This window comes from Pinus tabuliformis, chromosome 7 (assembly GCF_031772625.1).
Source record: "Pinus tabuliformis cultivar Carrire ecotype Pingquan chromosome 7, CPIR1, whole genome shotgun sequence".
In the NCBI taxonomy this organism is placed as follows: domain Eukaryota; kingdom Viridiplantae; phylum Streptophyta; class Pinopsida; order Pinales; family Pinaceae; genus Pinus; species Pinus tabuliformis.
In genome coordinates this window covers 15,744,471-15,771,866 of record NC_142293.1, presented here as the reverse complement: position 1 = coordinate 15,771,866, position 27,396 = coordinate 15,744,471, and the positions used below count along the sequence as shown (strand labels likewise).

The 27,396-nt window shown below is 40.6% G+C and overlaps 1 protein-coding gene across 1 annotated transcript in view; it reads left to right on the top strand.

Annotated features, from left to right (window-relative positions):
- LOC149244905 (uncharacterized) overlaps positions 1-27,396 on the top strand; it is a 98,440-nt gene that overhangs the window by 38,676 nt on the left and 32,368 nt on the right. Inside the window, exons 2-3 of the mRNA XM_089436561.1 lie at positions 18,168-18,250; positions 18,501-18,826. Of these exons, the coding sequence (XP_089292687.1) occupies positions 18,168-18,250; positions 18,501-18,826 (409 nt within the window). The remainder of the gene's footprint in view (positions 1-18,167; positions 18,251-18,500; positions 18,827-27,396) is intronic.

Genomic DNA, 27,396 nt, shown 5'->3' with positions numbered 1-27,396 from the left:
CACAGCAGGACATGCATAGCTTCAGGAAGAGTAGTCCACACGGAGTGGTAGTCACAATATCAAAATTGGCAACTAGGGCCAAACTCCATGTAGGTCATCTTATTAATATCAGCTGATATTTTTCTTGGAGCCCTCTCATCGATAGGTATAGGATTGATCTAAAGATCATCCGATTTTGATAAGTATTCATGGAGATATTAATTTATTTGTGTTATGGGACAATTCGTCAAGGTCGGCCAACAACTAAATAACCCCCACATGTGCTCAATGTTTTAGTATAATAGGAGATGAATTGAGATTCATTTCACACACACTTCACTCTTGATTTATCTCCACTCGCTTTTGGTTTTAGTGGAGGATAAATATAGGAGGATGAAGCCCTAGACGAAGGATGAATGGAGGCTAAACAATCTGCCCTAGCCGCAATAAGGAAGACAAGTCAGCGAGGGTTTGAAGGGACGTTGGAGGTCAGCTTCAGGTGACCAAGTGCTGGAAGGAGGGTTTATCTACGTTGCTAGGAGAAGCCTTCTATAGGTTGTCTAAGGAAAACTTATACGTTGTTTAGAGGAGGTCTCTACAAGCCCTAGCCGTAGTCCAACAAGTTCCACACGCTGGTATTCTAATATGACCTAGATGCAGGTCAAATTCAAGCCCTAACCGTAGTCAACAGAAGGTCTTGGACGCAGCAAAGGAAGGTCTATTTCATGGGTCTTTTGGAGGGCCGAGGTGTTGTAAGGGAGGCTGAGGTAGCTCCTTTGAGGCTGAGACAAGGGAAGATTGTTTCAAGACAGCGTGGAGGTGTTCTTAGGTACCCAACTCTTGGTGAAGGGCAGTGTAGGATGTTGTGGGTAAGCCGCAAGCCCTACGAGCTATTTGGAGGGCCACGTATGGTGGTTTGAGTGGGTTGTAAGTGGAAGTGGAGGTCTGTGGTAGGCCACAAGCCTAGCCACTCCAAAACAGGGCAGCATGAAGGTGTATTGAGGGTTTTCTATGCCCAAAATAACAATGAGGGGAGCCACCACTTCTCCAAGGGTAAGCCGCAGCTAAGGAGGGTTGTCTTGGTGACTGATTAGAGGTGATTACAGCAGTCATATTTACTCTAACTAGTCATTTTCATAACAACAGCAAATGCATTCTCAGAACTGTTGACTTGCAGTGGATAGGTGGTGTCAGATGTTTCATGGCAGATACATGGGACAGCAACAACATGTTGCACCAATTGCACATGGGACAGCAGCATGATACAGAAAGCACATGGGACAGCAATGTGGCAGCATGGTGCAACAAGCACATGGGACAATAGTGTGGCAGCATGGTGTAGCAATGGCACACGGGACAACAGTGTGGCAACATGGTGCAACAATGGCACATGGGATAGCAATGGTACATGATGCAATATAGTCATGATTAGTGAAGCATGATTAGATGCATCACAGTGATGATGGGTGCAACACAGTGAGGTGAAACATGATGATGAGGAGCAGCACAATGATAGGTGCAGCATGGTGATGGAGTCACCTAGGAGAATCAGTTGAAGCAGCATGTCTTCAACTGAGTTCAGCTACCTCATGTATCATCTACTTAGAGATGATCTATGCTCTTATTTAGATAAGTCAAAGTGTTGACTTCTGTTGTATATGTACTATCTCTCTCTTTCTACTGAACTATTGAAGAACATATAAGAATAATTGATCAAGGGTTTCCCCACATTGGGGTTTGTCCCTGGCTAGCACCACATCTTGTGTCCTCTTGTCTTGGCTTGTCTTCTGCGATTCATGTTTATGTTCTATCTACAATTTACTATTATGCTGATGTGATTGCTAATCTGGAAAATATATTGAGCTAACTTTGAAAATTGAAATAGTTTTCTCTAAGCATAGAACTTACCTAAATTTAACATGGTATCAGATCTGAGGTGAAGACAAATCCCAAGAAAGAGTGAAAGAGAAATCACCGAAGACAGTTGGGAAAGGACAAAAGGATCAATGGATCCCTCATCCCTCTTCAAATTCACCAAGGGTGAAGACGAAGCAAAGAATATTATCTGAGTGGCGCAACGGAAGCATCTGATGACCTTCCTAAAGATCACTTCAATGGGAAGTCCAGATCTAAGGGTGGAAGGAAAGGCAGATGCTTTGTTTGTAATAAGTTCGGCCATTATGCGAAGGAGTGTCCGAATGGTAGGGACACATCACTTGATGATGATAACAATCATTCCAGGGACATCTTCAATGATCAGAGGAATGACAAGTAATGCAGGTCAAAAAGGAAACAACCGACTCTTCAAAGAAAGCAAGGAACTCCAGACTCTTTGGGAATTTGGCTTATTGATTGTAGTGCTTCAAGCCACTTCATTAGATAGAAGGGTGCACTCTCTAATTTGGTAGAGATGAAAACAATCATGGAATTATACTTGGATTCAATGCCACCTATCCTAGAAAGGGAGTAGGGAATACTACCCCTCTATTGAACGAGGGTAACTCGATTCATTTATAAGAATCTCTTTATGTACCTAATCACAAAAAGAACCTGGTATCCATTTCGGCAAATGGAAGTCAAAGGTTTATGGGTGGAATTCATCGATAGAAAGGTACATGTTTGCAAATGGAATTTTCAAAGATTCTTTTATTCTTGGGTTCAAGGTTGGAAATTTGTATCAAGTTGTAGGAAGTCCATTGGGGACCATGTCAGTTGACACATCTCTTCTATAGCAGCGAAGGTCTACTTATTATGGGGCCCTACCCGATGTGAGTCAGATGGTGTCAGGGATGCCTGAATTCAAGAAGAGAATGAAGGTACATGTACAAGATGTACCAAAAGAAAATATTACAAGGGGACCATTCCCCTCATGTAGCAGGTCCATAGGTTTGGAACAACCCGAGGGGTTTGAGATTCATAATCAAGAATCTCATGTATGCAAGTTGAAGAAAGCCCTCTATGGCTTGAAGAAAAACACCTCGGGCTTAATATAAGAGGATTGATAGTTGTCTGATGAAGCTGAGATTCACTAGGAGTGAAGTCGATCCAAACCATTGCTTGAAGGTTGTGGATGATAGACCTCTCATACTGGCACCTTATGAGGATGACCTCTTTCTGATAGGTGTAGACCCTCTCATATGAAAAAGTAAGAAGGAGTTGGATTCTGGATTTGGAATGGTGAACTGCAAGCCCGTGACTACCTTGATGGAGCTTAACTTTCAGAAGTTATGTGGTAGTGATGCCAAACTAGATTTGGGAAATGCCTCTAAGTTTCATAAACTCATTCGCATTGATGTTCTTGGTGAACTTTCGGCCGGATATATGTTTTGTAGTTAGCATGTTGGGCTCATATTTGGTTGAGCCTCATTGGATTGGTGCCAATAATTATTTGAGATATCTTCAGGGCACAACTATCATGGATTGAGATACAATGCCAAAAATGTGAAGTTATATGATTATTCTAAAGTTGATTAGGCAGGAAGTGTGCAGGATCACAAAAGCACTTCTGAGTGTTGATTCTCTTTTGATTCTGCTTCGATATCCTGGATGAGAAGGAAGTAGAAGTCGGTTGCTATAAGCACCGCTGAGACCGAATACATAGCTACGAGTATGACCTCGTGTGAAGTTTCCTAATTGTGGAAGCACTTTAGTGAGCTATTTGTACACATGATGGATACCATCGTGATCTTCTATGTCAACCAGAGGGGGATTCGATTATTGAGGAATCTTGTATTCTATGATTGCTCTAACATATAGACATCAGGTACCACTTTATCTGGGATATGGTACATCGATGAGCAAGAAGGCTCCATCGCATTGGGACTAATGTGCAGGTCGCAGACATTCTGTTGAAGCCCCGAGGAAAGATCAAATTTGTGACTTTCCAGAATGACTTGGAGTCGTTGAGAGACCCTCTTATGAGGATCTTGAATGATGCATACATTGAGCTCTGGGAGCTCCAGGGAACTTGGGGTACTTCTTGGAGCAACAAGCGACCATAGGGAAACTCACCATCCCCTAGTGGTGCACTGTGTACAGGGTGAATGGTTTAGCCTTCCTCTGTGATACGTTGTGGTGACTTATGGACAGGATTAGTGATTCTCCTGTCGAGGCATCCTACCCATGCAGTCTGGGACTCATGGGAAGTGTTAGCTCTGCTTTGTTCTTCGACATTTGATGGATTAAAATAGGTTTTGGGGAATGTTGGTCTTGGTTGTATAAGGCTCGCAGAAATTTTTCCCGCTTCCTCCTTCATTCTCCCTATAACTCCACAAGGACCGTTATCACTATTTTATACCCACATTTAGCTTTAAAGCCGTGTTTCCTTAGCTCCCGGGTGTTGGGTTTAAATGTAATAAAACCCCAATAACATGATCACGCATCAATACCCACCCTTTCCTTATCACTCCGCTTACACTCTTTAACTCCCATTCCTCCGTTTTCGGCTAAAATTTCCCCGTAAGCCCTGTTTATATCATTTTCCTTCGGATCCCAGGCACAAAGCTAACTTATAAAGCCATGGTGATATAACCACGTGCATATAAAAAACGTCACCGTCGCGGCCCTCACCTGTCACGTCACTCAAAGCACGTGTGCATTCACTCACCGTCATCTGATCATTTCTCGTGGATCCAATGATATCCGCTCCTCCCGCCGTTAGAACCCATGCACGCGATAACCCGCGAGGAAAGTGGTTACCCCGCCATCCCTATAGCCACGTGTCTCATAACTACTGCATCGCATGCCCGCATACGAAAACCACCACAGCGCCGTTAGCGGTGTGGGAAAACCGCTTACCGCCCTCTCTCGTACATCCTCCCGCTTGTTAACCGTCGTGCAGCTCCCGCTTCCGATAGTCGTCCGATCATCCCCGCCCGAGATCCAACGGCCAATAATCTTCCCGCGCATATACCTTCTGATAGCCCTCATAACCCGATCTCCGTCATTTTATCTATCAGATCCGACGGCTTATAATCAATTGTGCCTTTGTGTCTTCCCATCGCCTCCTGCCATCAGATCTCGACCGTCTGTCTAAGCCATCCAACGGCTAGCGTTCATTCTTAGCTCCTCGTTCGTTTTCCACACAATTTTCGTGTTTTGGCAGTCCTGTGCACCCAAAGGAGGAAGGCGGCCAGTGTTTCAGCTCCCAGCGTAATAAATCCTCAGCAACCGCATTCAACACAGTGTACCTCCGAAGGATGAGAAGGACATCCTTGAGCAGATAAACACGGCATTTCACCTGTTCGTGAAGTACAGGAGAGCAACATAAAGGTCATTTTGTCCATTAAAACAATCAAATTGTATCAAAGACCATATCTGATAGTAAATGTGGTTGGTGGTTAGTTATGACCCCTCCACGCATAGGTCAACAGAGCAATTTTGTGAATAAACTCTATATAAACCCAAAAACAAGATATGTTGATAGTTGATGAATGTTATCTTGATGTAAAGTTCAACTTCTGGAGACTGTAACTACTGTGATACCTGCAGCTTCTGGTCTTCATTTTCAGCTAATGCAAGCTTCTTTTGCTGTTAATTGCTCACTTTCCACTTCTTCTTCTTTGTTCGAGGTTGTGCCTATTATGCATTTATTCATGGGTTGTTGATGTTTAGCATTAGAGGGGCTGTCATCCCACCTCTGTGTTAGAATCTAGCTTATATCATTGAATTTGTATGCAGGTTTCTGTTATTTTAATGCCAGAGAGTTGTCATTCTATCTGTGCATTATGGAATAGATTTACATACCTTTTAACTGGTTGTAGCTAGCCATCACAGGGTTCTGTGCATCTGCTAGTGTGATCAGTATTCTCCATCATCACATTTTCCTTAAAACTGTGAGTAGTTGGTGGTCTAAATCCTTGTAGTCTGGGGGTTTTCACCCATGTCTGGGGTTAGGCATAGTAGAAGTGGTTATCTGTCTTAAATATGCATCATTCCTTTCATTCATCCTCCATTTTTCCAACATTTTTGTTGAGTTTGTAATGTTCCCGAGCATCTCTGATATACAACCTAGGAGAGTTTCTTGGGGTGATAACATTAATTGGCGCGATTGCCGGGGAAAGGAGAATTGAAGCTCAGCGTCCCTGGGAGAACGACACAGTTCCAGATTTTGATGATAGACAAGGTCTGGGCACAGTTTTTGGTTGTAATCATATATCTAGCGACTCCACTGCAGGAAGACCATCCTTTGGCGACTCCACATTGAAGTTCTGGTTCAGTTTCTGAGACATACTCGAAAATATCCTCAGAAATCACCAGCTGAATCAGTGCCTAACCCTGAGAGGATTGTCAAATCGAAGGTGAATGAGCATCTAAATGACGTATTTCTCTAGTGATTCTTTCAGGACCCTGGCTCGTCATACAGATTTCAATCCTGCCTGTCAAGACTTGTTGTATGATCGTAATCACAAGAACGTATAACATCGTAAATATCAACAGTAGAACGAGAAAGGGGCATTAGGATCAAATAAGTCTAAGAAATCTCATGCATCTCTAAAAGATAATGTTGTAACTGAAGATATACAGTATGAAGATTTAGAACCCAGCACTGTTAATAAGGAAATTCCTTCAGAGATTAGTTCAACCCCTTGTTCAGTTAGTTCCCCTTTGAATCTCAGTCCAAAGAAAGCTTCCCATTCAATCCAAAACATCCCTTTGTCTCTGCCATCCATCACATTACTTCCTACCATTCAATCTACCAGTGTTCTTCCACATATCCCAATTATGGCAGGACAACAAGCACCCATGAAGATAGAAATAATTGTAGCTGCCAGATATGGACCTTTAATCTTGCTTGTTCCTTTAAATCCTATGCCTATGGGAGAATATCAGAAATATATGCCTAAATTCACTAGTACAGAGAGAGTAACAGCAGAAGAACACCTAGAAAGCTTTTTACAGTTATGCTGATAATTTAGATATAAGCGAAAATGATGTGTGGATGAGAGTTTTTGTCCAGAGCCTTGATGGAGAGGCTAGGAAGTGGTTTAGAGAATTACCCCAGAGATCTATAACATATATTGAAGCCTTAGATGATGCATTTTTGAAGCACTGGGGAGATAAAAAAAGACGTTGTATTACTACACTGAGTTTGGTAATCTGAAGAGGGAAAATGGTGAATCTTTGCCTAATTTTAATAAAAGATTCAACCGTATGTATAGTAAGATACCAGCTGAGGTAAAGCCTACCCCCACCTCTGCCAAACTCACTTATTCCAATGCTTTTGAATTTGATTTATGCCTATTGTTGAGAGAAAGGAGATATGCCACTCTAGTTGATATGCAGGATGCAACACTAGAAATGGAATCCAATATTATGGCTGCAAAAAAGCTAAAAAGTCAAGTTGACAGAAGGAGGTAGAGAGGTCCGGCTTCTACTTCTTCTGTTTTGTCTTCAGAGCCTAAATTAGACAAAATGACTAAGATGATAGAGTCATTGGCTGCTGAAATTTCTAAGCTAAAGTTTGAGCAAAATTCAGGAAAAACAAGGCAACAAAACACATTTGCTCCAAGGAATAAGAATCCATTCAGAAGAGCAAATGAGTAGTTACAAATTATGCAGAGGGGTGAAGAATCAAAGGAAGATCAGAAAGTTAAAGCCCACTTCCAGAATGTAGTCATGGAGGAGGAACAATTTGAAGAAGATGAGGATGAAATTCACTGCATGGAAGATAAAGACAGTGCTGCATTTTTTACTTTGGCTGCTTATGAAGAATCATTGCTGCATGAACAAGACAATCAGCAGTGGGACAGAGAGGCAATTCTACAAACTGGTGAACAGCAAAGATATAACCTGAGGTCAAATGCAAAAAATGTCAAGGAGAATCATGCCCAAAGAGTTGTTTTCCAAACAAAATCATAGAATATCATACAAAGAAGACCAGCAGCTGATCCAGTCATCCTCAAAGCTCCAGTGCAAGAGGTAAAAGGTTCTGATAAGTTATCTTCTTCTTTTAGCTTTGAGTTAGAAGTTCATAAGTTGAAAATATCTGTGCCTCTGGTAGAATTGGTAAAGAGTGAAATATTTAGAAAGCCCATCCTTGAATCCCTTGAGCTGGAAACCACACAAACCTCCACTGACTTTGTCAATTTGCAAGATGACAAGCCTACCATTGTGCTTAGTCCTATGATTGAACCTGCTAGTAATAATTCTCCATCTTTTTATGTCTCATTGACGATTCATGACAAAATCCTCCACAATTTCCTGCTAGACACTGGGGCTAGCCACAATTTGATGCCTAAAGCTGTCATGGAAGAGTTGGGCCTTGATATCACTAGACCATATCATGATTTATTTTCTTTCGATTCAAGGAAAGTGAAATTCCTAGGATTGATTAAAGATCTGGCCATTACCCTAACTCAGCGGCCCATGAAGAATATGATGATGGATATTGTGGTAGCAAATGTCCCTCCTAAGTTTGGCATGCTGTTGTCCAGAGGGTGGATTAAGATACTAGGTGGGACATTACAAAATGATCTATCTTATGCCACTGTCCTAGTTTTTGGAGGAGAGAGCAAGAGATTGTACAGAGAAGCACAGTTGGCATACATCATCAAAGATAAGAAGAATCCTACTAATCATCCCATATATGCAGTGGACACCGATTTTGGAGCATGTATTCTCCAAATAGAAGAATCTCAGAAGGCCTCAATGTAGATCAGGGAACCAAAAGTTCAGGCCGAAGAAGAGCAAGGAAGTCAGGTTTGGGAGATGTTATTTGATGGAGCATATTCCAGAGAGACTACAGGAGCAAGGGTGGTGCTAGTATCTCCAGAGAAAGAAAGAACACAACTGTATTTTAAGCTGGCTTTTCAAGTCACAAACAACATAGCAGAATATGAAGCTCTGCTATTGGGCCTTAATGCAGCAAAAGACAGAGGAATCAAGAATCTGAAAGTGTTTGGAGATGCTAATTTGATCATTCAGCAAGTAAATAGAACTTTTCAAGCAAAGCACCCAAGGCTGAAAGCATACAGAAATGAGGTATGTAGAATCAGAGATTCTTTTGATAATTTCTGTATTTCATACATTCCTAGAGCCCAAAATCATCTTGTTGATTCTCTTGTTGTGTCTGCTAGTCTATTTATTCCTCCTATGCCTCCTAGACTAGTTTATGAAGTCCAAATAAAGTATAGACCATCCTTGCCTAATAATGTCCAACATTGGAAAGTTTTTGAAGATGATGATGAATTGAATAGGTTCCTTCAAGTCATTGATGAGTTTTCCAAAATGCAAATTGACCAAGAAAATGAAGCCTTGGAAGAACGCCCCCAGCCCCAGCTAAGAAATAAAATTGGAAAAAATAGCATTGTCCAGCTTCCTAGTAATCATATTCCAAAGGGTTTAATTCCTCTTGAAAGATTGTTTGACCAGAATGATGTACCTTACAACGCTGCCCAAAAAGAAGACCAATCTACAGTCTGTAAGCATGATATAGGAAGTCCAGGTCAGCCTAGATATGTAAATTTTTCCACTCATTTGTCAGTTGATCAAAGTGCTGAATATTGCAATCTAATGAGGCAATTTGCTGATGTGTTTGCCTGGGATTATAGTGATCTGAAAACGTGTGATAAGAACATAATTCAGCATAAAATCCCTCTGGAGAAAGACACCATTCCTTTCAAGCAGAAGCTGAGACCAATAAATCCTATGCTTCTTCCTCTAATTGAAAAGGAAATTAAAAAATTATTGGCTGCCAAGATCATAGTCCCTCTCAGATATTCCAAATGGGTAGCCAATCTAGTAGTGGTAAGGAAGAAAAGTGGAGAAATCAGACTGTGTGTTGATTTCAGAAATTTAAACAAATGCTCCAAGAAATATAACTATCCTCTACCCAAGATGGAGCATTTGCTGCAAAAAGTCTCAGGAGCCAAAGTAATGTCTTTCTTGGATGGTTTTTCAGGCTTTAATCAGATTGTTGTGCACCCAGATGACCTAGATAAGATTGCATTTACCACTCCTTGGGGCACTTTTATGTATGCTAAGATGTCTTTTGGATTGATGAATGTTGGGGCCACCTTTCAGAGAGCTATGGATATAGCATTTGTGGGAGAGAAGGATAAATTTGTTCTTATCTACCTTGATGATATAACAGTTTAATCCAACAGCCATCAAAATAATTTACAGCATTTGAAAAAAGTGTTTCTAAAGTGCAGAAGGTTTGGAATTTCAGTCAATCCTAAAAAATCTCAATTTGTTTTAGATGAAGGCAAGCTGTTAGGACATATTGTTTCTACTGCAGGTGTCCAGATTGACCCAGAAAGAGTAAAGGCTATATATACTTTGTCTGTCCCAAGATCGAAGAAAGATATCCAGTCCTTTTTGGGCAAAATTAATTTTGTAAGGAGGTTTATTCCAAATTTTGCAGAACTAGTGAAGCATATTACCTCCATGTTGAAGAAAAGGGCAGAAATAAAATGGGCTGATATAGCAAGAAAATCATTTGAGTCTATTAAAAAAGCCATTATGGAATCTCCCACATTAATAAGTCCAGATTATAGCAAGGAGTTCCATATATTTTAATTTTCCTCTGAAGACACTATTGCAGCAGTTTTATTGCAGGCGGATGAAGAAGGTTCAGAACATACAGTAGCATTTTTCAGCAAGAGCTTGAGGGATGCTGAACTAAGGTGTGATATTATTGAAAAACAGGCATATGCTCTTATTAAATCCTTGAAAGATTTCAGAGTTTATATCTTACATTCCAAGATAATTGCATATGTACCCTCTGCTACAATAAAAGATGTCTTGACACAACCTGATGCTGATGGAAGAAGGGCTAAATGGATTGCAAAGATGATAGAATTTAATATAGAATTAAAGCCCACCAAGCTGGTCAAAGGTCAGGGTCTTCCCAAGTTATTGGCTGAAGAAAAGTGAAGATCTTTGGATATTGATTCCCTGTGCACAATTGCAGAAAATGGTCAGGCAGAAGAAGAGGAAGCAGCTGAACCAGACAGAGAGCAGTGAATGGCCGAGAATCTAGCTTCTTGTGATTGGTATTCTGTAATAGTTAAATTCTCGCTGAAGCTAGAAATCCCTTCAAACTTTACTCAAAGTCAAGCTAGGACTATAAATCTTAGAGCAGCTAAATATTGCATTAATCAAAATCTGCTCTACTGGAAGGATACATCTGGAGTGCTTTTGAGGTGTCTGGACAAAAAATAGTCAATAGAAGTTATGCAGCAGTTTTATTCCAGCATGTGTGGAGGGAACCATTATTGGAAAACTATAGCCCATAAAATTCTCAGAGCTGGGCACTATTTGCCCACTTTATTTTTTGATGTATTTTCATTTGTTAAGTCTTGTGACAGGTGCCAAAGATTTGAAGGAAAATAGCAGTTGAAGTCCTTGCCCCTAAAACCAATAATTGCAAAAGGACATTTTCAGTAGTGGGGCTTGGATTTTATTGGAGAAATCAATCCACATTCCAATGGCCAGCATAAATGGATATTAGTAGCTACTGATTATTTCACTAAGTGGATCGAAGCAGTCCCTACTAGGAAGGTTGATCATAATGTGGTCATCAAGTTTTTAACAGAAAATATCTTCCGCAGATTTGGTTGTCCAAATAAATTAGTCACAGACAATGCAACAGCCTTCAGGGCAAAAGAGCTGGTGGAAATGTGTGATTCAATGGGAATTAAACTAGTTCATTCCACCTCATATTATCCACAAGGAAATGGTCTGGCAGAATCCTCTAATAAAAGCCTGATAATGATAATTAAGAAACTGTTAGAGGACAACAAAAAGAATTGGGATTCAAAGCTCAAGTATGCACTATGGGCTGACAAAGTGACCATTAAAAGATCCACAGGGAACTCTCCTTTCAAGCTGGTATATGGCACTGAAGTTGTATTCCCAATTCAGTTAACTCTCCCTGTGGCAAGATTCCTTCAAACATAAGAGAATGAGGAAGAATAAATGGCAAAGAGGATCACTGATTTAGCAGAGGTACATCAGATTAGAAAATAGCTGGTTGAAAAGGCTGCATCACATCAGAGAAAGATTAAGGAAGCCTTTGATAAGAAGGCAAAAATAGATGATTTTTCAGGTTGGAGACTTGGTTTTGATGTTGATATTGCAACAAGATGATGGAGCTTAGTGAAAAGAGTCGCCTTCACTAAGTGGGCCCACAGGCAAATTATGGCGCAAGTTCTATTATGATCACAGTGTGAGTGATCACAATGTGGGTGACCACAGTGTGAGTGATCACAATGTGGGTGACCAAAGTGTGGGTGACCACAGTGTGGGTGATCAAAGTCTATTTTTAGACTGGCTGTCAAAAATAGAAAAGAAAAATATTATTGTCTCATAATAATATTTGGACTATAAACTTGATCTTATTCTCTTGGAGCACTTCAGTTTGAGCTACAGATGTGGCCCATGCAGCTGTCAGAAGGAAGTACACTTTTCTTATGAGTCAGTTGAGTTGTTGCATGCATGACTTCAGTTAGAACTCAATCAGTTGAGTTTGGTGGAGTTGATTGTGGAGTTGATGGAGTTGTGTTCAGTTTGACTTGGTTAAACTAGTTGTAGTTAGTGTAACTGCAAATAGACTAATGATGAGTTGTTAAACTAATTATTAACTCATAATACAACTATAGAATACATCAGTTAACCCAGTTGCATGTCAGTGCATGTTCAGTTCAGCAGGGACAAGTGTTAGAGAATCAGATTGCTATCAATTGTGACTATAGTTGTGCATCAGATCTTGCACACTCAAAGGATTGAGTATGCCAATGAGTTTGCTCATGCATTTTCCCAGTTTGTAGCTTATGCTCACATCTTACACATTGTGAATGATTCTTTGGAGGTGAAATACGAGTTTGGTAGACCATTCTCATTCATTCTTGAGCAGGTATTGAGCAGTGGAGTCAGGCAAGCAATGGAATAGATTTGGAGATCAGATCTTAGCTGTATTGTGTGCAACAGGTGGAGCTGGTACTGGATTGCTTGTGATTAGCATTGTACTTTGTAATGTTACATGGTCTCAATCATTAATATACAGATAGTGTGGGGTTTTTAGCGAGATGCTTTCCCCGGGTTACATACTGTGTTAATGTGTGAATGCTCTTGATGTTTTATTGTTATTGATGCTGCTATATTGATGATCAACATAGAGGAGCTTATGTATTGTGTATGTATTCCGCAATAGTACATGATCAGGATAATCTCTGTTGAATATGTGTTAAATTATTCAAAATTTCTACATGGTATCAGAGCTAGATAATTGTAGAAAAAGTTTCTACATGGTATCAGAGCTGTTGATCATCAGATCTACTATTCAAGAAGTGTTTACATTCTATTTCTTCAGGCAGAGTCTGTAATCGGGCCAGGTAGCCTCTGGATTCATCCTTCCTTTGGAAGGTGAGATATCCGGTGAATGCCCATACAGTCAATCTCTGTACGAGAAATATTGTGTTCTCACGAATTTTAGATCGGAAGCGGTTGAGTTGGAGCTGGTGGAAATTCGAATTTGCAGCAGTGTTGTTCAAAATGTCTTTCAACGTATTGCAAATGTTATTCCAAAGCGAGAGCGACCTGGCGCTCAAGGATAAACTCAGAAACAATAAAGGTGAGAATGGATCTTCATCAAAGGTATCTGATGAAGAGAATTGTGCTTTGGCTACCAAAGCAAAGAAGGGGAAGAACAAGAAAGCTTCTCATTCCGGTGCGAAAGGCAAGAAGCAGGACATGTCCAAGGTGAAGTGTTTTCACTGTCACCAGCACGGAAACTATGCCACTAATTGTCCGCAGAAGAAGAAGAACAAGCAGGTTGTTGGATCTTCAGCAAGAGAGGCTCTAGCCTCACACTTTGAGCTTGATTTCTCATTGATCGCATGCTTGGTTTCAAGTGTGATGGGATCAGTGTGGTTCTTGGATAGTGGTTCGTCTTTTCACATGACGGGAGATAGAGATTTGTTCTCTGATTTGGAGGACAAAGATCTTGGAGTGCACATCGAGATGGGCAATGATGGTAGATACAGTGCGACCGGTATCGGTACCATTTCCTTTGAGAGGGAGTCTGGTAAACCCTTCGTAAAGAAGGAAGTCATGCATGTTCCAGGATTGACGAAGAATCTCATCTCAGTGGCGATGTTAGAAGACAAGGGGTATGATGTCGTTTTCAGTGAGGGAAAGGCTTTCCTGCGCAGCAAGACAACTGGTGAGACCCGGAAGATAGGGGTTCGAGTGAGGAACCTTTATCAGTTGCATGTAGATGGATGCGCAGCAATGGCGGGCAAGGCAGAAGGATTGGTGAGCCGGGATGATGGCGAGTTGTGGCACAGGAGATTGGGTCACCTTCACCATGGAGCCTTGAAGATACTGCAGCAGATCACTACAGGGCTTCCTAAAGGCACACTTGTGCAATCAGATCAGTGCAAGGGGTGTACTTTGGGGAAGTTTGTGAAAGCCACCTTTCACGAGAAGCATAATCGTGCCACGACGATCCTTGAGAGAATTCACACAGACGTGTGTGGACCTTTCTCAATTTCTTCAACAACAAAACACAGGTATTATTTGATTTTTGTTGATGATTTCTCTCGTAAGTGCTGGATCTTCTTCATGCAGAAGAAGAGCGAGACATATTCAAAGTTCTGTGAATTCAAAGCACTAGTCGAGAAGGAGTTGGGGAAGAAGGTGAAGGCTCTTAGGAGCGATAATGGTGGTGAATACATCTCGGACGAGTTCAAGGATTTCTGCAAGGCAGAAGGGATTCGTAGAGAGCTCATAGCTCCCCATAACCCACAGTAGAACGGGGTAGCTGAGCGGAATAACAGAACGATTGTGGGTGTTGCACGGGCAATGTTGCATGATCAGGGCCTACCCCTTCACTTGTGGGTGGAAGCATGCAATACAGCAGTTTATGTGTAGAACCGTTGTCCTCATAGGATACTTGGCATGAGTACACTGTTGGCCGCTTTAATTGTTTTCACAATTCAAGCTCCACATAAATTGTCAACCCGAGAAGGTCTTTTTATTTCAAAGATAATAACGCACTAGATATGCTCAATTTCAAAAGCAGAATCAATGTTGTAGTAAAAGAAGGACACACAATTATTAATCTCATCAATCTACTAATTCACACTCTACTTAATCAAAGCTGAAGTCAATTAAATTATAGCAGAAGTGATTTCTCTGTTACAGTTACAATTCAGCAAAGGAAAATCAATCTACAAGGAAAGAAATCATTCAACCATAGCAGGAACAGGACCCTATTCCTTGGTGAGGAACTTCAGCACCTGATGCCTGACACTTAATCACACCGTAAGAAAAGTAACTTCAAGATATCAAGACCCTATTCCCATGAACAGGAACCTTCAGCACTTGTCCTCTTACTTCTAATCACACTGTAGGCAAAGGAAAGCAATCAATGGGAGCAAGACCCTATTCCTTTATGCAGGAATCTTCAGCACATGCTTCCCAACATCATTCATTCATGCATTCAATACGTGTAGTGCTAAAGAAACAGAGTATTACAGAACTGTGTAACTAGTATCCAACAACAGAATTAAGGGAAGTGTAAACACACAAAGAATTAAACAAACTATAGGAACCAAAAGGGTGAATCTTGTGAGGAAGGCGGGCCCTTTCCTTCTCACAAGATTCCCCAGGAGAAAGAATTAAATTGGGATGCTCAAAAGAAGATTTTATTCATCTGTCAAAGTAACTGATACATTACAGAAGGAGACTAGCTCCCGGTTCTCACACAGTACTCTTCTGTAGCTTACAATTCAACCCCCCTCTAATGATGATGTCTCCTCTTTTTAAAGAGGAGACATCTTTTACAATTTACATGAGAGCGAATCTACATTATCTCGATTCTGTCCTCTTTCCCAAAACAGGACTATTCTGTTCTTTCAAAAAAAGATACTGTTACAACCGAGACAATAAAAGTGCTATCTTCAGGATAATCCAGGTAACCGTATCTTCGTGCTGCTGCTACTATTCCACAAAAAGTTCTTCCAGAATCGCAAATTACGCATAACGGGATTTGCATGCTTGACGGCTGTTTCAGCAACTGAGTCAGCTGTTTCAGCAACGGAGTCAGCTGTTTTAGCAACGGAGTCAGCTGTTTCAGCAACGGAGTCGGCTGTCTCAGCAACGGCCGCTTGTTCCCAACAAGGCATATAACTATCTGCGATCTTTGGACTTGTGTTAGCAACAATACACTTCAATTAATGATAAAATATAAGAGTATTCGGAATTAAATGTAAGACAGGTTAAACATATAATAAAGAAGAGGTTTCTATATACCTTGGGATAAAGTAGATGAAAAAGACAATGAAGTTCATGGTTATAAGAGTAGAATGGTGTCAAAATATATAGCAAAAATGATACATAGTGGAGTCCTAACATCCCCCCGAGCTAAAAATGTTGCATGTCCTCAGGCAACCCCTAGTCTGAATCAGAGTCTGAGTACTGAGACTGAGCATGCAAATTACTCAAGTAGTAGCTGGAGAAGGTGGCATCTGTAGGAGCTCTGAATCCGTTGTTGTTCTGCAAATGTTGCCATGCCAAGGCTTCATCTCTGTCAGTCAACTGGTAATGACATTGATATTTATCTGAAGGTAGCCATAAAATTGGAAAACGGAAATGATACCCGATCCAGTTTACTCCACAATGTTGAATGCAACCAATGTACTTAGGGACCCTGGATAATGCAGCTTGAAGATTGTGAGGGTTAAAAGGGTGATAATCCTGTCTTTCTTTACATGACTGCTGCCAAAACATATCATTGGCCTTCAATGCAGCAGTACCCTTCATTCTAATGTGCTGTTGACACTTAGAAAGTGTTGAAGCCTGTAATTGCTGTATATACTCGTGCATTCCTGGCTTTTCTAAGAATTCATAATATTGTGCTATGAACATGGCTGGGCCTAAAGGCTCTGGTCTAATCCACAGAAGTTTATTCTCCTCATTATGACTGCTTGCAGTGAACGCAGTTTGCCAAGTGAGCTGGTTAGACAAAAATGAAGCAAATGCCCTGATTTGTATATCTCCTGCAATTGGAATAAGATTAACTCTTCTATCTTCGGGAATGGCCTCATTATGAAGGTAGAGTTCGCACAGCAGATGCTGGTCACTCTCAGGGGCCTCCTTAAAGGTCTCAACAAATTTCTCTGAAGTCATTAATTCATATGGTCTGCCATTTGCTATTGCTTTTAATTGGAAATAAACTAATCGTTCAGAAAGAAAGAGAGAGTAGTTTACAGAGGGTTTGCGCGTAGCCATCAACTTCTGGACTAATGAAAACATCAAGGCTATCTTTGCCTTAGATTCCTTGGCTTCCTTTTTGTACTCCCTGTGCTGTTGTATTATTTGATCCCAACTATCCCAGTTGGCATATACATAGTTCTGCCATTGTAACTTATGCTGTCGTAATATTATATCTTGTTCTTCAGCATATTGATTCTTCCATTTGTTCATCTGTTCCAATTGATTCCATGGCAGAGTCTGTGTCTTGGCATCAGAAGTAGTGGGTTGGGACGTTGTATCCTCTGTCTGGATGGCTACATTAACCTGTAAAGGACGGGATATCTGAGGTTTGATTTCTTCTTCTTGCTTTATAGAGGGCCCTACTGGTTCTTGTGGAGCAGTAGGGCATTCCTCTTTTATTCCATCTGATGTAGATGCCTCAGATAGCTGAATTTTAACTATTTTGTAGCCTGCATCCTGGTAAATGCTGCCACACTCCTTGCACATATATTCCTTACATGGCTCCTTATTTTGCATTGAGGCTACGTGTGCTAATGTATGTAGATTCAGTTCTCTTTCAAAAGCCTCTCGAGCCATGGTTAGTTCATTTTTGTAAGCTTCTAATTCAGACTTCAGGAATTCATTCTCCTCCAATAAAGATGTCATAGTATGTGAACCTTGTGTGCTGATTGACTCTGTTGGGATATTTTGTTGATGCACAGTCGTAGCTGGTTCTTGTACCACAGTGGCTGGTTCTTGTGTTTCATCCACTGGGCAAGAGATGGGTTCTTGTGCCACAGTGGCTGGTTCTTGTGTTTCAGTCACTGGTGATTTCCCGCTATCGTCCTGCTTGGTGTATTCTTGTACCTCAGTGACTGGTTCTTGTGTTTCAGTCACTGGGCAAGTGACTGGTTCTTGTGGAGCAGTCACTTCTTGAGCCATAAACAATGTCATATTATCCCGGGGCACTGGTTCTTGTGTGGCAGTGCCTCCGGACGAGACGGGTTGGGAAGTTTGGGATGGGGATAAAGGTTTTAGTAGAATAGTGGCAGGGTCAGGGGAAATGGAGGTGAGTTTTGTCTCAACAGTCGTTTTCCTTTTTCTTTTTGGTAGGAAGGCAGCAAAATCACTGCCTTTCCTTTTCTTTGAAAGGGAGGGTTTCTTTCTGGGGACAGGGTTTTTCGGAGAGGTAAGAATTTGAGATGTGGACCTTGTCCGTGGTCTGGAGACTGCGACTGTTGGGGTCTTCTTCTTTTTCTTAGCGGGTGGGGAAGGGGGTGTTAGAGAGTCGTCACTAGGGACCGAAATGGTGGGGACAGTTGGCTCTGCTAAATGAGGCGAGCTCGGGGTTGGGTCAACTGGGGAATGTGGAATTCCTTCCTGTTGTTCTTCATGAGGAATTTCTGGAATATCATGAGGACTTTCGGATGGTTGGGGCGTTGGGGCCTGCTGAGGAATTTCCGGAATATCCTGAGAACTTTCGAGTGGTTGGGGCGTTGGGGCCTGCTGAGGAATTTCAGGCGGCTGGGGAATTTCAGGCAGCTGGGGAATTTCAGGCGGCTGGGGAATTGGGAGTGGGACATGCAGAGGGGGATTTTGCTGGGCAAAACCCCTCTGTATCAACAACTGGCACAAACGGTGATGGGTAAGGGATAACATTGGAAATTTAGCTCGTTTGCAATAATAAGACATGTTTTTAATACAACCAAGTAGATAACAGGGGATATTAATCAGTCGTCCATTCCTCAAATGATTCATCAAAACAAAATCATGATTGTACACTACCTGATAACGCCCCTCACACGTTAAGTAGTGTTTGATGAACTCTGCCACTGATGGCCATGGTTGAGGAAGTGAGTGCAGACTAACCCCGCGGCCTCTGGGTTCCACTTGCTCATCTGGGTGCAGAACTTCTTGCTGCGCGTTGAGAACAACCTGCTTCCTGCTGAACCAGCGAGTACCCTCAGTTGGCAACCCTGATACCTGAACTATGTCATCCTCTGTCACTGAAATGCGAACCCCTTGGACCACTGAAAAATTGTCTTGAAGGTTTTGTGCAAACTCTAAGACTTGTTCCTGGTTAAATTCCCCCAACCTTTCAAAATATACTGTCCATCCCGCTTGTTGGAAAATCTGATAGACTTCGGGAAACAATTGAAGAATACTTATGGAGCCGGGCTCATGTCTAACGGCCGACCCTCCCATGGCTGTAGTTTTGAGTTATCCGCAGAGGCACCGACACAGTAAACACAGACCCTGATCGCGCTAGTTGTTGCAACAGAGGCTGCATGGTCTAAATGACGGCAGAAATAGATATGACAAGGGACGGAGGCTTGGTTAATGCGAAATGATTATTTAATTTTTGAAATTCCCCCCCCCCCTACGTATGGTGTAATAATGATTGGACGTGTGAAGATATGTAATCATTATGAATGAAATCCTCTCTTTAATATGATTTAACCGAATTACATTAAAACCTCATACCTTACATTTTTACCTTTGGTTTAATAATTCGAAGTGTCGGTTGCTTCAAAATAGCTTAATGTACATGGAAGAATCTGTAGATTTCTCTGAAGTTTAGAACAGGAGTGTAATTGAATCTGGTACGTGCTGAATAATCTTTCGCCAAAAGGATCTGAAGTATAATCGTGGAGAACCAAAAAGCTCATATAACAGCAAAGAGGAATACTGTTTTGATGATAACAAGTTGCTGAAACTGGTGTTTTAGCAACGGAAAAATGAACGATACGTTGCTGAAACAGGTGTTTCAGCAACGGGAAAAATCAATGATACGTTGCTGAAACAGGTGTTTCAGCAACGGGAAAAATCAGAGAAATGGGATAAATGACTTAGGTCTGTAAATGGAGAAAATATTTGATAGGGAATCATTTCAGCAGTAAGGGGTGGGAAATACTGACTGAAGGAGGATATTTCAGGGATGGTGGGAGTGGGAATAATGGAAATAATGTGGGTATGGAGGGATATTGCTTAGGAAAAAGGGTAAAATGATGGGAACAAGCTTCTGTGATTAAAGCTTCATATCTTCTCATGATGAATCTGTCCTCCTTATTGCTTTTTCCAGAATTTGCAAAATTCAATTGTAATATGCCAATCCTTGACAGGGATTATTAGTGCTAAATCTAATCTAATACTAAAAATATAGTGCAGAAAATTAAGTGCTGTGAGGAGCAGAAGACTCCCCTAGAAAAAGATAATGAATATCAGTCATGCAAGCAGTCTTGAAATCCTCTTTAGAAACAGGGCGCTTATATAGACGGAGCCTATGGCCATTGACTAGTAGAGGTGTTTTAGCATCATCAATTGTTACAAGTCTTACCGTTCCGTTTGGAAAAACATCATCTACTTCATATGGTCCAAGCCAGCGTGTACGTAGCTTACCCTGAAAATTTTCAAACCGAGAGTCATACAACAAGGCCCAATTACCTTTTTGAAACTGCTTGTGTTTGATAATTTTGTCATGCCACTTCATCCTTTGTTGCTGTATCATGTTTGTTTAATGAATGGCATCTAATCTCTTTTCATCCAACTCCAGAAGCTGCTGCAATCTAGCTGTCTGCACATCAGTCAAATCAAGATTAACAGCTAAAGCAGTCCTTAAAGTTTTAATTTCAAATTCCACAGGAAAAACAACATTTTTACCATAAACCAATTCATAGGGAGAAAAACCTGTAGTGTTTCTCCAAGTAGTTCTGTAAGCCCATAATGCCTCAGGGAGCCTTTGGGACCAATCCTTTCGGTTGTCCTTCACTGTTTTAGTTAGAATGGCTTCTAAAACTTTGTTTGTGCTTTCCACCTGCCCATTGGCCTGGGGGTGGTATGGTGTAGTCATTCTATGTTGAATATGATATTTGTGAATGGTAGATTTAAATCCATGAGAATTGAATGGAGGTCCTCCATCAGTAACTAGCTCTCTAGGAATTCCAAATCTAGTGAAAATCTCTTCAAATAAGAAAGCTAGAACAGCCTCTTCATTGGCTCTAATAAGTGCTTTGGCCTCCACCCACTTAGTCATATAGTCTGTACAGACTAATATATAGGTTCTTTGATTGGATGGAGGGTTAATGGGTCCTATGAAGTCCAAGGCCCATCTTTCAAATGGTTCAGAAACTACCTGTGGGTTTAATGGCATTTGGTCTCTATGATTGGGTTGACCCATTCTCTGGCAGCTGTCACAAGCCCTTACATATTTCTTTGCATCCTTGAATAATGAGGGCCAATAATAATCCATCCTCAGAATTTTGTGTGCTGTTCTCTTATCAGCGAAATGGCCTCCACAAGGGCCATCATGACAAGCTTTCAATATGTCATACACTTCATCTTCTCTAATGCATCTTCGGATCTCCTGATCAAGCCCAGTATAGAAAAGACACCCGCTTATCCAGCTGTACCTGGCACTTTGTTGAACAATTCTTCTCTTTTCTCTATATGACAGGTGTGCTGGTAGTTTTCCTGCAACCAAATAATTAGCAATATCCGCATACCATGGAGAGTGAGCAGAAACTACAAACAAATATTCGTCAGGAAAACTATCATCTACTGGAATATCATTGTCAGTTTTTAACCGTGAAAGGAAATCAGCCACCACATTTTCTTTACCAGGCCGATCTACAATTGTGATATCAAATTCCTGCAATAATAATAGCCATCTGGTAACTCTAGCATTTGTGACAGATTTGTTCATTAAGTATTTAATAGCTGAATGATCAGTGTGCACAAAAGTAGGATAACCAGTGATGTAGTGTCGGAATTTATTAATGGCATAGACTACTGCAAGAAATTCTTTCTCGGTAACTGTATAGTTAAGCTCAGCTGGGGTCATATTCTTACTGATAAAGTATATAGCATAAGGAAGATGATTTTCCTCTTGTCCCAAAACCGCTCCAATAGCAAGGTCTGAAGCATCAGAAGATATATGAAAAGGAAGATTCCAATCAGGCCCCCTCAAAATAGGAGCAGTAGACAACTGATGCTTTAGTTCTTCAAAAGCTTTCTGACAAGAATTAGTCGACTTAAATTCAGCATTTTTCATAAGCAATACAAATAATGGAGAAGCTATTTTAGAGAAATCTTTAATAAATCTCCTGTAATAACCAGCATGTCCTAGAAAACTTCTCACATCAGTTTGAGTTTTAGGAACAGAAAGATTCTGAATGACCAATATTTTAGATGGATCTACCTGAATACCTTGAGATGAAATAAAATGTCCAAGCACTATTCCTTCACTCATCATCATATGGCATTTTTCGGTACTTAAGGAGAGGTGAGCTTGTATACATCTTTTAAGTACTTTCTCAAGGTTTTGTAATGCCTCTTCGAAAGACACACCATAAGGGGTAAAATCATCCATAAATATTTCCATAGAATCATTCAGCATATCGGAAAAAATTCCTATAACAGCTCTTTGAAAAGTTGCTGGTGCATTGCACAACCCAAATGGAAGAACTCTATAGGCAAAAGTTCCCCAGGGGCTGGTGAAAGTGGTCTTTTCTTGGTCTTGGGGTGCAATTCTTATCTGATTATACCCACTGAATCCATCTAGAAAAGAAAAGAATTTCTTCCCTGCAAGACTGTCCAACACCTGATCAATGAAGGGTAAGGGAAAGTGATCCTTTTGAGTAGCTTTGTTTAAAGCTCTATAGTCGACACATACCCTCCATTTCCCGTTTTTCTTAGGAACAATTACTAATGGGGAAACCCATTCACTGTCAGATATGGGGTATATAAACCCTGCATTAAGCAATTTTTGAAGTTCTTCTTTAACAATTTCTCGTAAATTAGGATTCATTCGTCTTTGGGGTTGACAAACAGGTCGGCATCCCTCTTTAATGTAAATTCGATGAGTACATAATTCAGAAGAAATACCTTTCATGTCTGTGTAATCCCAGGCAAATGCCTCCTTATATTCATGCAATAACTTCATTAATTGTTGTGTTTCAGCATCTGTTAGATCAGGATTTATGTTTAATGTCTTGCCGGGTTCAATTTCAACTGTTATGCTTTTAGATGAGATCGTGGTTAAAGTCTGAGATGAATCTTCAGATTCAATCTTTTCTTGAGCATCAGTTTCAAAAATTGCAGTTAGTTGATTGTGTGTTTCAGCAATGACAGAAGAAGGTTCACAAATAAAATTATTGATTATCTCATTCTCTATATTGTCTTTAAGAGTTAAAGCTTGTCCTATAGTTAGAATAGGCTGAACAGCATTATCATCATAATCCATCCATATAGAATCTTCATTATTAACTACTGGCGTAGCGTGAGGATAAAGAGTTAACTGTTTTGTTTCATAACCATTAGAAATTGTCATTGAACCAGATCTGCAACTAATAAATGCATCAGCTGTGGCCAGCCATGGCCTTCCTAGAATTAAGGGATGTCCCCCCAGCTTTGTTTTAGTCTGCAATACAACAAAATCAGCTGGATATTTCCAGGATTCAACTGAAATGAGTAGGTCTTCAACAATTCCTTCTGGTTTAATTGTGGAACGGTCAGCTAACTCTAAAATGGTGGGTGTATCTCTGATTGTGTTATTCAGCTGTAACAATTGTGAAGTTTCCAGAGTCATTATATTAATTGCTGCACCTAAGTCTACCAGAACTCGGGGAATCATTGTTTTACCAATCTGAACTGTGATAGTAGGATGGCCGGGATCACCATATTTTACAGGAGGGGCTTTTCCGGACATTAATGCAGACAAGTCTCCCATCACGTGTACTGTAAGGGGGTCCTTGGTTTTCCTACCAGGTTTCTTAACACAAATATCCCTTAATGTTCTGGCATAAATTGGTACATCTCTTAATGCTTGTAACAGTGGAATTTTAATATACAAATTTTGCAATTCCCCTATAAAATTAAAAGCAGGTGTTTCAGCTGTTTTGGTTAAAACCAAACGCTCGGGGAATGGTGGTTCTGTTATTTCAACATTTTTGTTAGGAGGTGGTTGAGCTTCTTTTTGTTTCTCGGTTTCATTTTTATCTGAATCAGAAGAAGTTATGTCATCAATAATAGGCTCTACTATTCTTCCAGATCTCAAATGAATATCATTACATTGCATAGTAGGAAATATAGACTGATTCTGAATATCAATGACTTGCACAACTTTATTATTGGGGTTAGGATTTGGTTGCACAGGTAGTTGGGGTCTCATTTGGTTATTTGGCAGAGCATTTGATGGCAGAGGGAGTGGTTGTTGGAATTGAGGCAATTGGTTTGGATACGGGAGTGATTGACTATTCCAATTTGGATTCCATGGATTGAAAGGAGGTGGTTGCTGTGGAGGCCAAGGAGTCCACATTGAAGGATCAACAAAGGGAGGGTTTTGCATTTGCATGGGTGGGAAATTCATTTGATTGAAAGGTGGGTATTGCATTAGGTTAAAGGGGGGATAACTTGTTTGGCCAAAAGCAGAATAATTGTTCCAACGATTAAATGGCATACTAGAGTTCATACCTTGTCCTTTTGGTTGCCATTGTCTTCTTTGAGTTAGCAGGTATACTGCTTCAGCTTCCTCTTCCGTTGGCTGCAACGCTGCTTTTATTCCTGGTAAAGATGGACATTGTTCTGTCTCATGATCTTTCTCACAAAGGGTGCAAATTGGTACTTTATCTCTTGGGCATTACCTTAGTGGATGTTTGTCTCTACATTTCGGGCAAAAGACAGCCAGAGTTGCTTCTGCTTCGGCCTGCTTCTTTTTAACCTGCAAGGTGTCAATCTGCGAAGCAAAAGAACTTAACATTTCGGTTTTAAATTCTTCAAGTAAATTACCTATTTTTGCTCTTGTTGCTCCTCCATTGGCTGATTTCTGCACTCTTGAATAGGTGGAATCTCTTATTCTGTTTCTTGCAGCTCCCCTAGAGCACCTCTTAGCAAGTTCACAAATCTCATCATATGATTCCTTAGATATATCTCCCTTAGCAAGCATATTTAACATATTTAAACAATCATCCCTTAAACCTCTAAGTAATATTGTTTTACGAATTTCCTTACTTATATCCGGATGATCAGATCTCTGTATGTTGTACTGCAGCCTTTCTATGTAGTCCTCCAGACTCTCATCCGACTTTTGTGCCATATTGAATAGTTCATCCTTCTTCTCTCTCGTCCGGTAGTAGTCTTGATATTTAAGCAGAAATTTTTGTTTCATCTGCTCCCATGTTGTGATTACCTGACTTCCAAGGCTCATGAACCATCTTAAAGCATTTCCTTTTAAGGTGGCTGGAAACAGTTTCAACTTTTGAGCATTAGTAACATAATCGTAACTTCTGCATAATATATCAAATTCAAAAAGAAATTCATCAGGATCCTCAGTAGATAAACCATGAAAGTTAGGTAAAGCAGACAATGGAATATTTTTCATTGTCCCTGCAGGGAGATCACTGATGGGAAATCCCAAGGTAGAGAGGGAATTTTCATCCCTTCTTTCTTCCTCAGGACCTGCACGTCCTCCTCCAAAGAAAGCATCATTGTTATCTTCCATTGTTGGCCCTCCTACTGCACTTTCTCGATCGTCAGAATCTTCTATTGGTTCTTCAATGTTCTCTACCGGTCGTCCAACGCTTTCTACTATTTCCTCAATGTGCTCTGCTGATCTGCTAACACTTTCCTCTGACTCTTCAGTACTGACTGCTGGTTCTTCTGTATTTTCAGGACCCACAACTTCCTCTGTTTTGTAATCTGACTGAGGGGAACGCTGAAATTTTGATTTTCGAGAACTTAATCTCTGTGATGATTCAGCCTTTGATACAATCTCGTCGATAAAAGTTTTTCGTCCTCCCCAGCCTTTGCCACCTGTGCGGTTATTTTTCTTCTGGTTTCCGCGTCCTCTCATACAATCTGCACATTAAAAAGAAAAAGATGAATGCTTTTGAAATCTATAATTACCTTCCCCGGCAACGGCGCCAAAATGTTGGTCGCTTTAATTGTTTTCACAATTCAAGCTCCACATAAATTGTCAACCCGAGAAGGTCTTTTTATTTCAAAGATAATAACGCACTGGATATGCTCAATTTCAAAAGCAGAATCAATGTTGTAGTAAAAGAAGGACACACAATTATTAATCTCATCAATCTACTAATTCACACTCTACTTAATCAAAGCTGAAGTCAATTAAATTATAGCAGAAGTGATTTCTCTGTTACAGTTACAATTCAGCAAAGGAAAATCAATCTACAAGGAAAGAAATCATTCAACCATAGCAGGAACAGGACCCTATTCCTTGGTGAGGAACTTCAGCACCTGATGCCTGACACTTAATCACACCGTAAGAAAAGTAACTTCAAGAGATCAAGACCCTATTCCCATGAACAGGAACCTTCAGCACTTGTCCTCTTGCTTCTAATCACACTGCAGGCAAAGGAAAGCAATCAATGGGAGCAAGACCCTATTCCTTTATGCAGGAATATTCAGCACATGCTTCCCAACATCATTCATTCATGCATTCAATACGTGTAGTGCTAAAGAAACAGAGTATTACAGAACTGTGTAACTAGTATCCAACAACAGAATTAAGGGAAGTGTAAACACACAAAGAATTAAACAAACTATAGGAACCAAAAGGGTGAATCTTGTGAGGAAGGCGGGCCCTTTCCTTCTCACAAGATTCCCCAGGAGAAAGAATTAAATTGGGACGCTCAAAAGAAGATTTTATTCATCTGTCAAAGTAACTGATACATTACAGAAGGAGACTAGCTCCCGGTTCTCACACAGTACTCTTCTGTAGCTTACAATTCAACCCCCCTCTAATGATGATGTCTCCTCTTTTTAAAGAGGAGACATCTTTTACAATTTACATGAGAGCGAATCTACATTATCTCAATTCTGTCCTCTTTCCCAAAACAGGACTATTCTGTTCTTTCAAAAAAAAGATGTTGTTACAACCGAGACAATAAAAGTGCTATCTTCAGGATAATCCAGGTAACCGTATCTTCGTGCTGCTGCTACTATTCCACAAAAAGTTCTTCCAGAATCGCAAATTACGCATAACGGGATTTGCGTGCTTGACCGCTGTTTCAGCAACTGAGTCAGCTGTTTCAGCAACGGAGTCAGTTGTTTTAGCAACGGAGTCAGCTGTTTCAGCAACGGAGTCGGCTGTCTCAGCAACGGCCGCTTGTTCCCAACTAGGCATATAACTATCTGCGATCTTTGGACTTGTGTTAGCAACAATACACTTCAATTAATGATAAAATATAAGAGTAT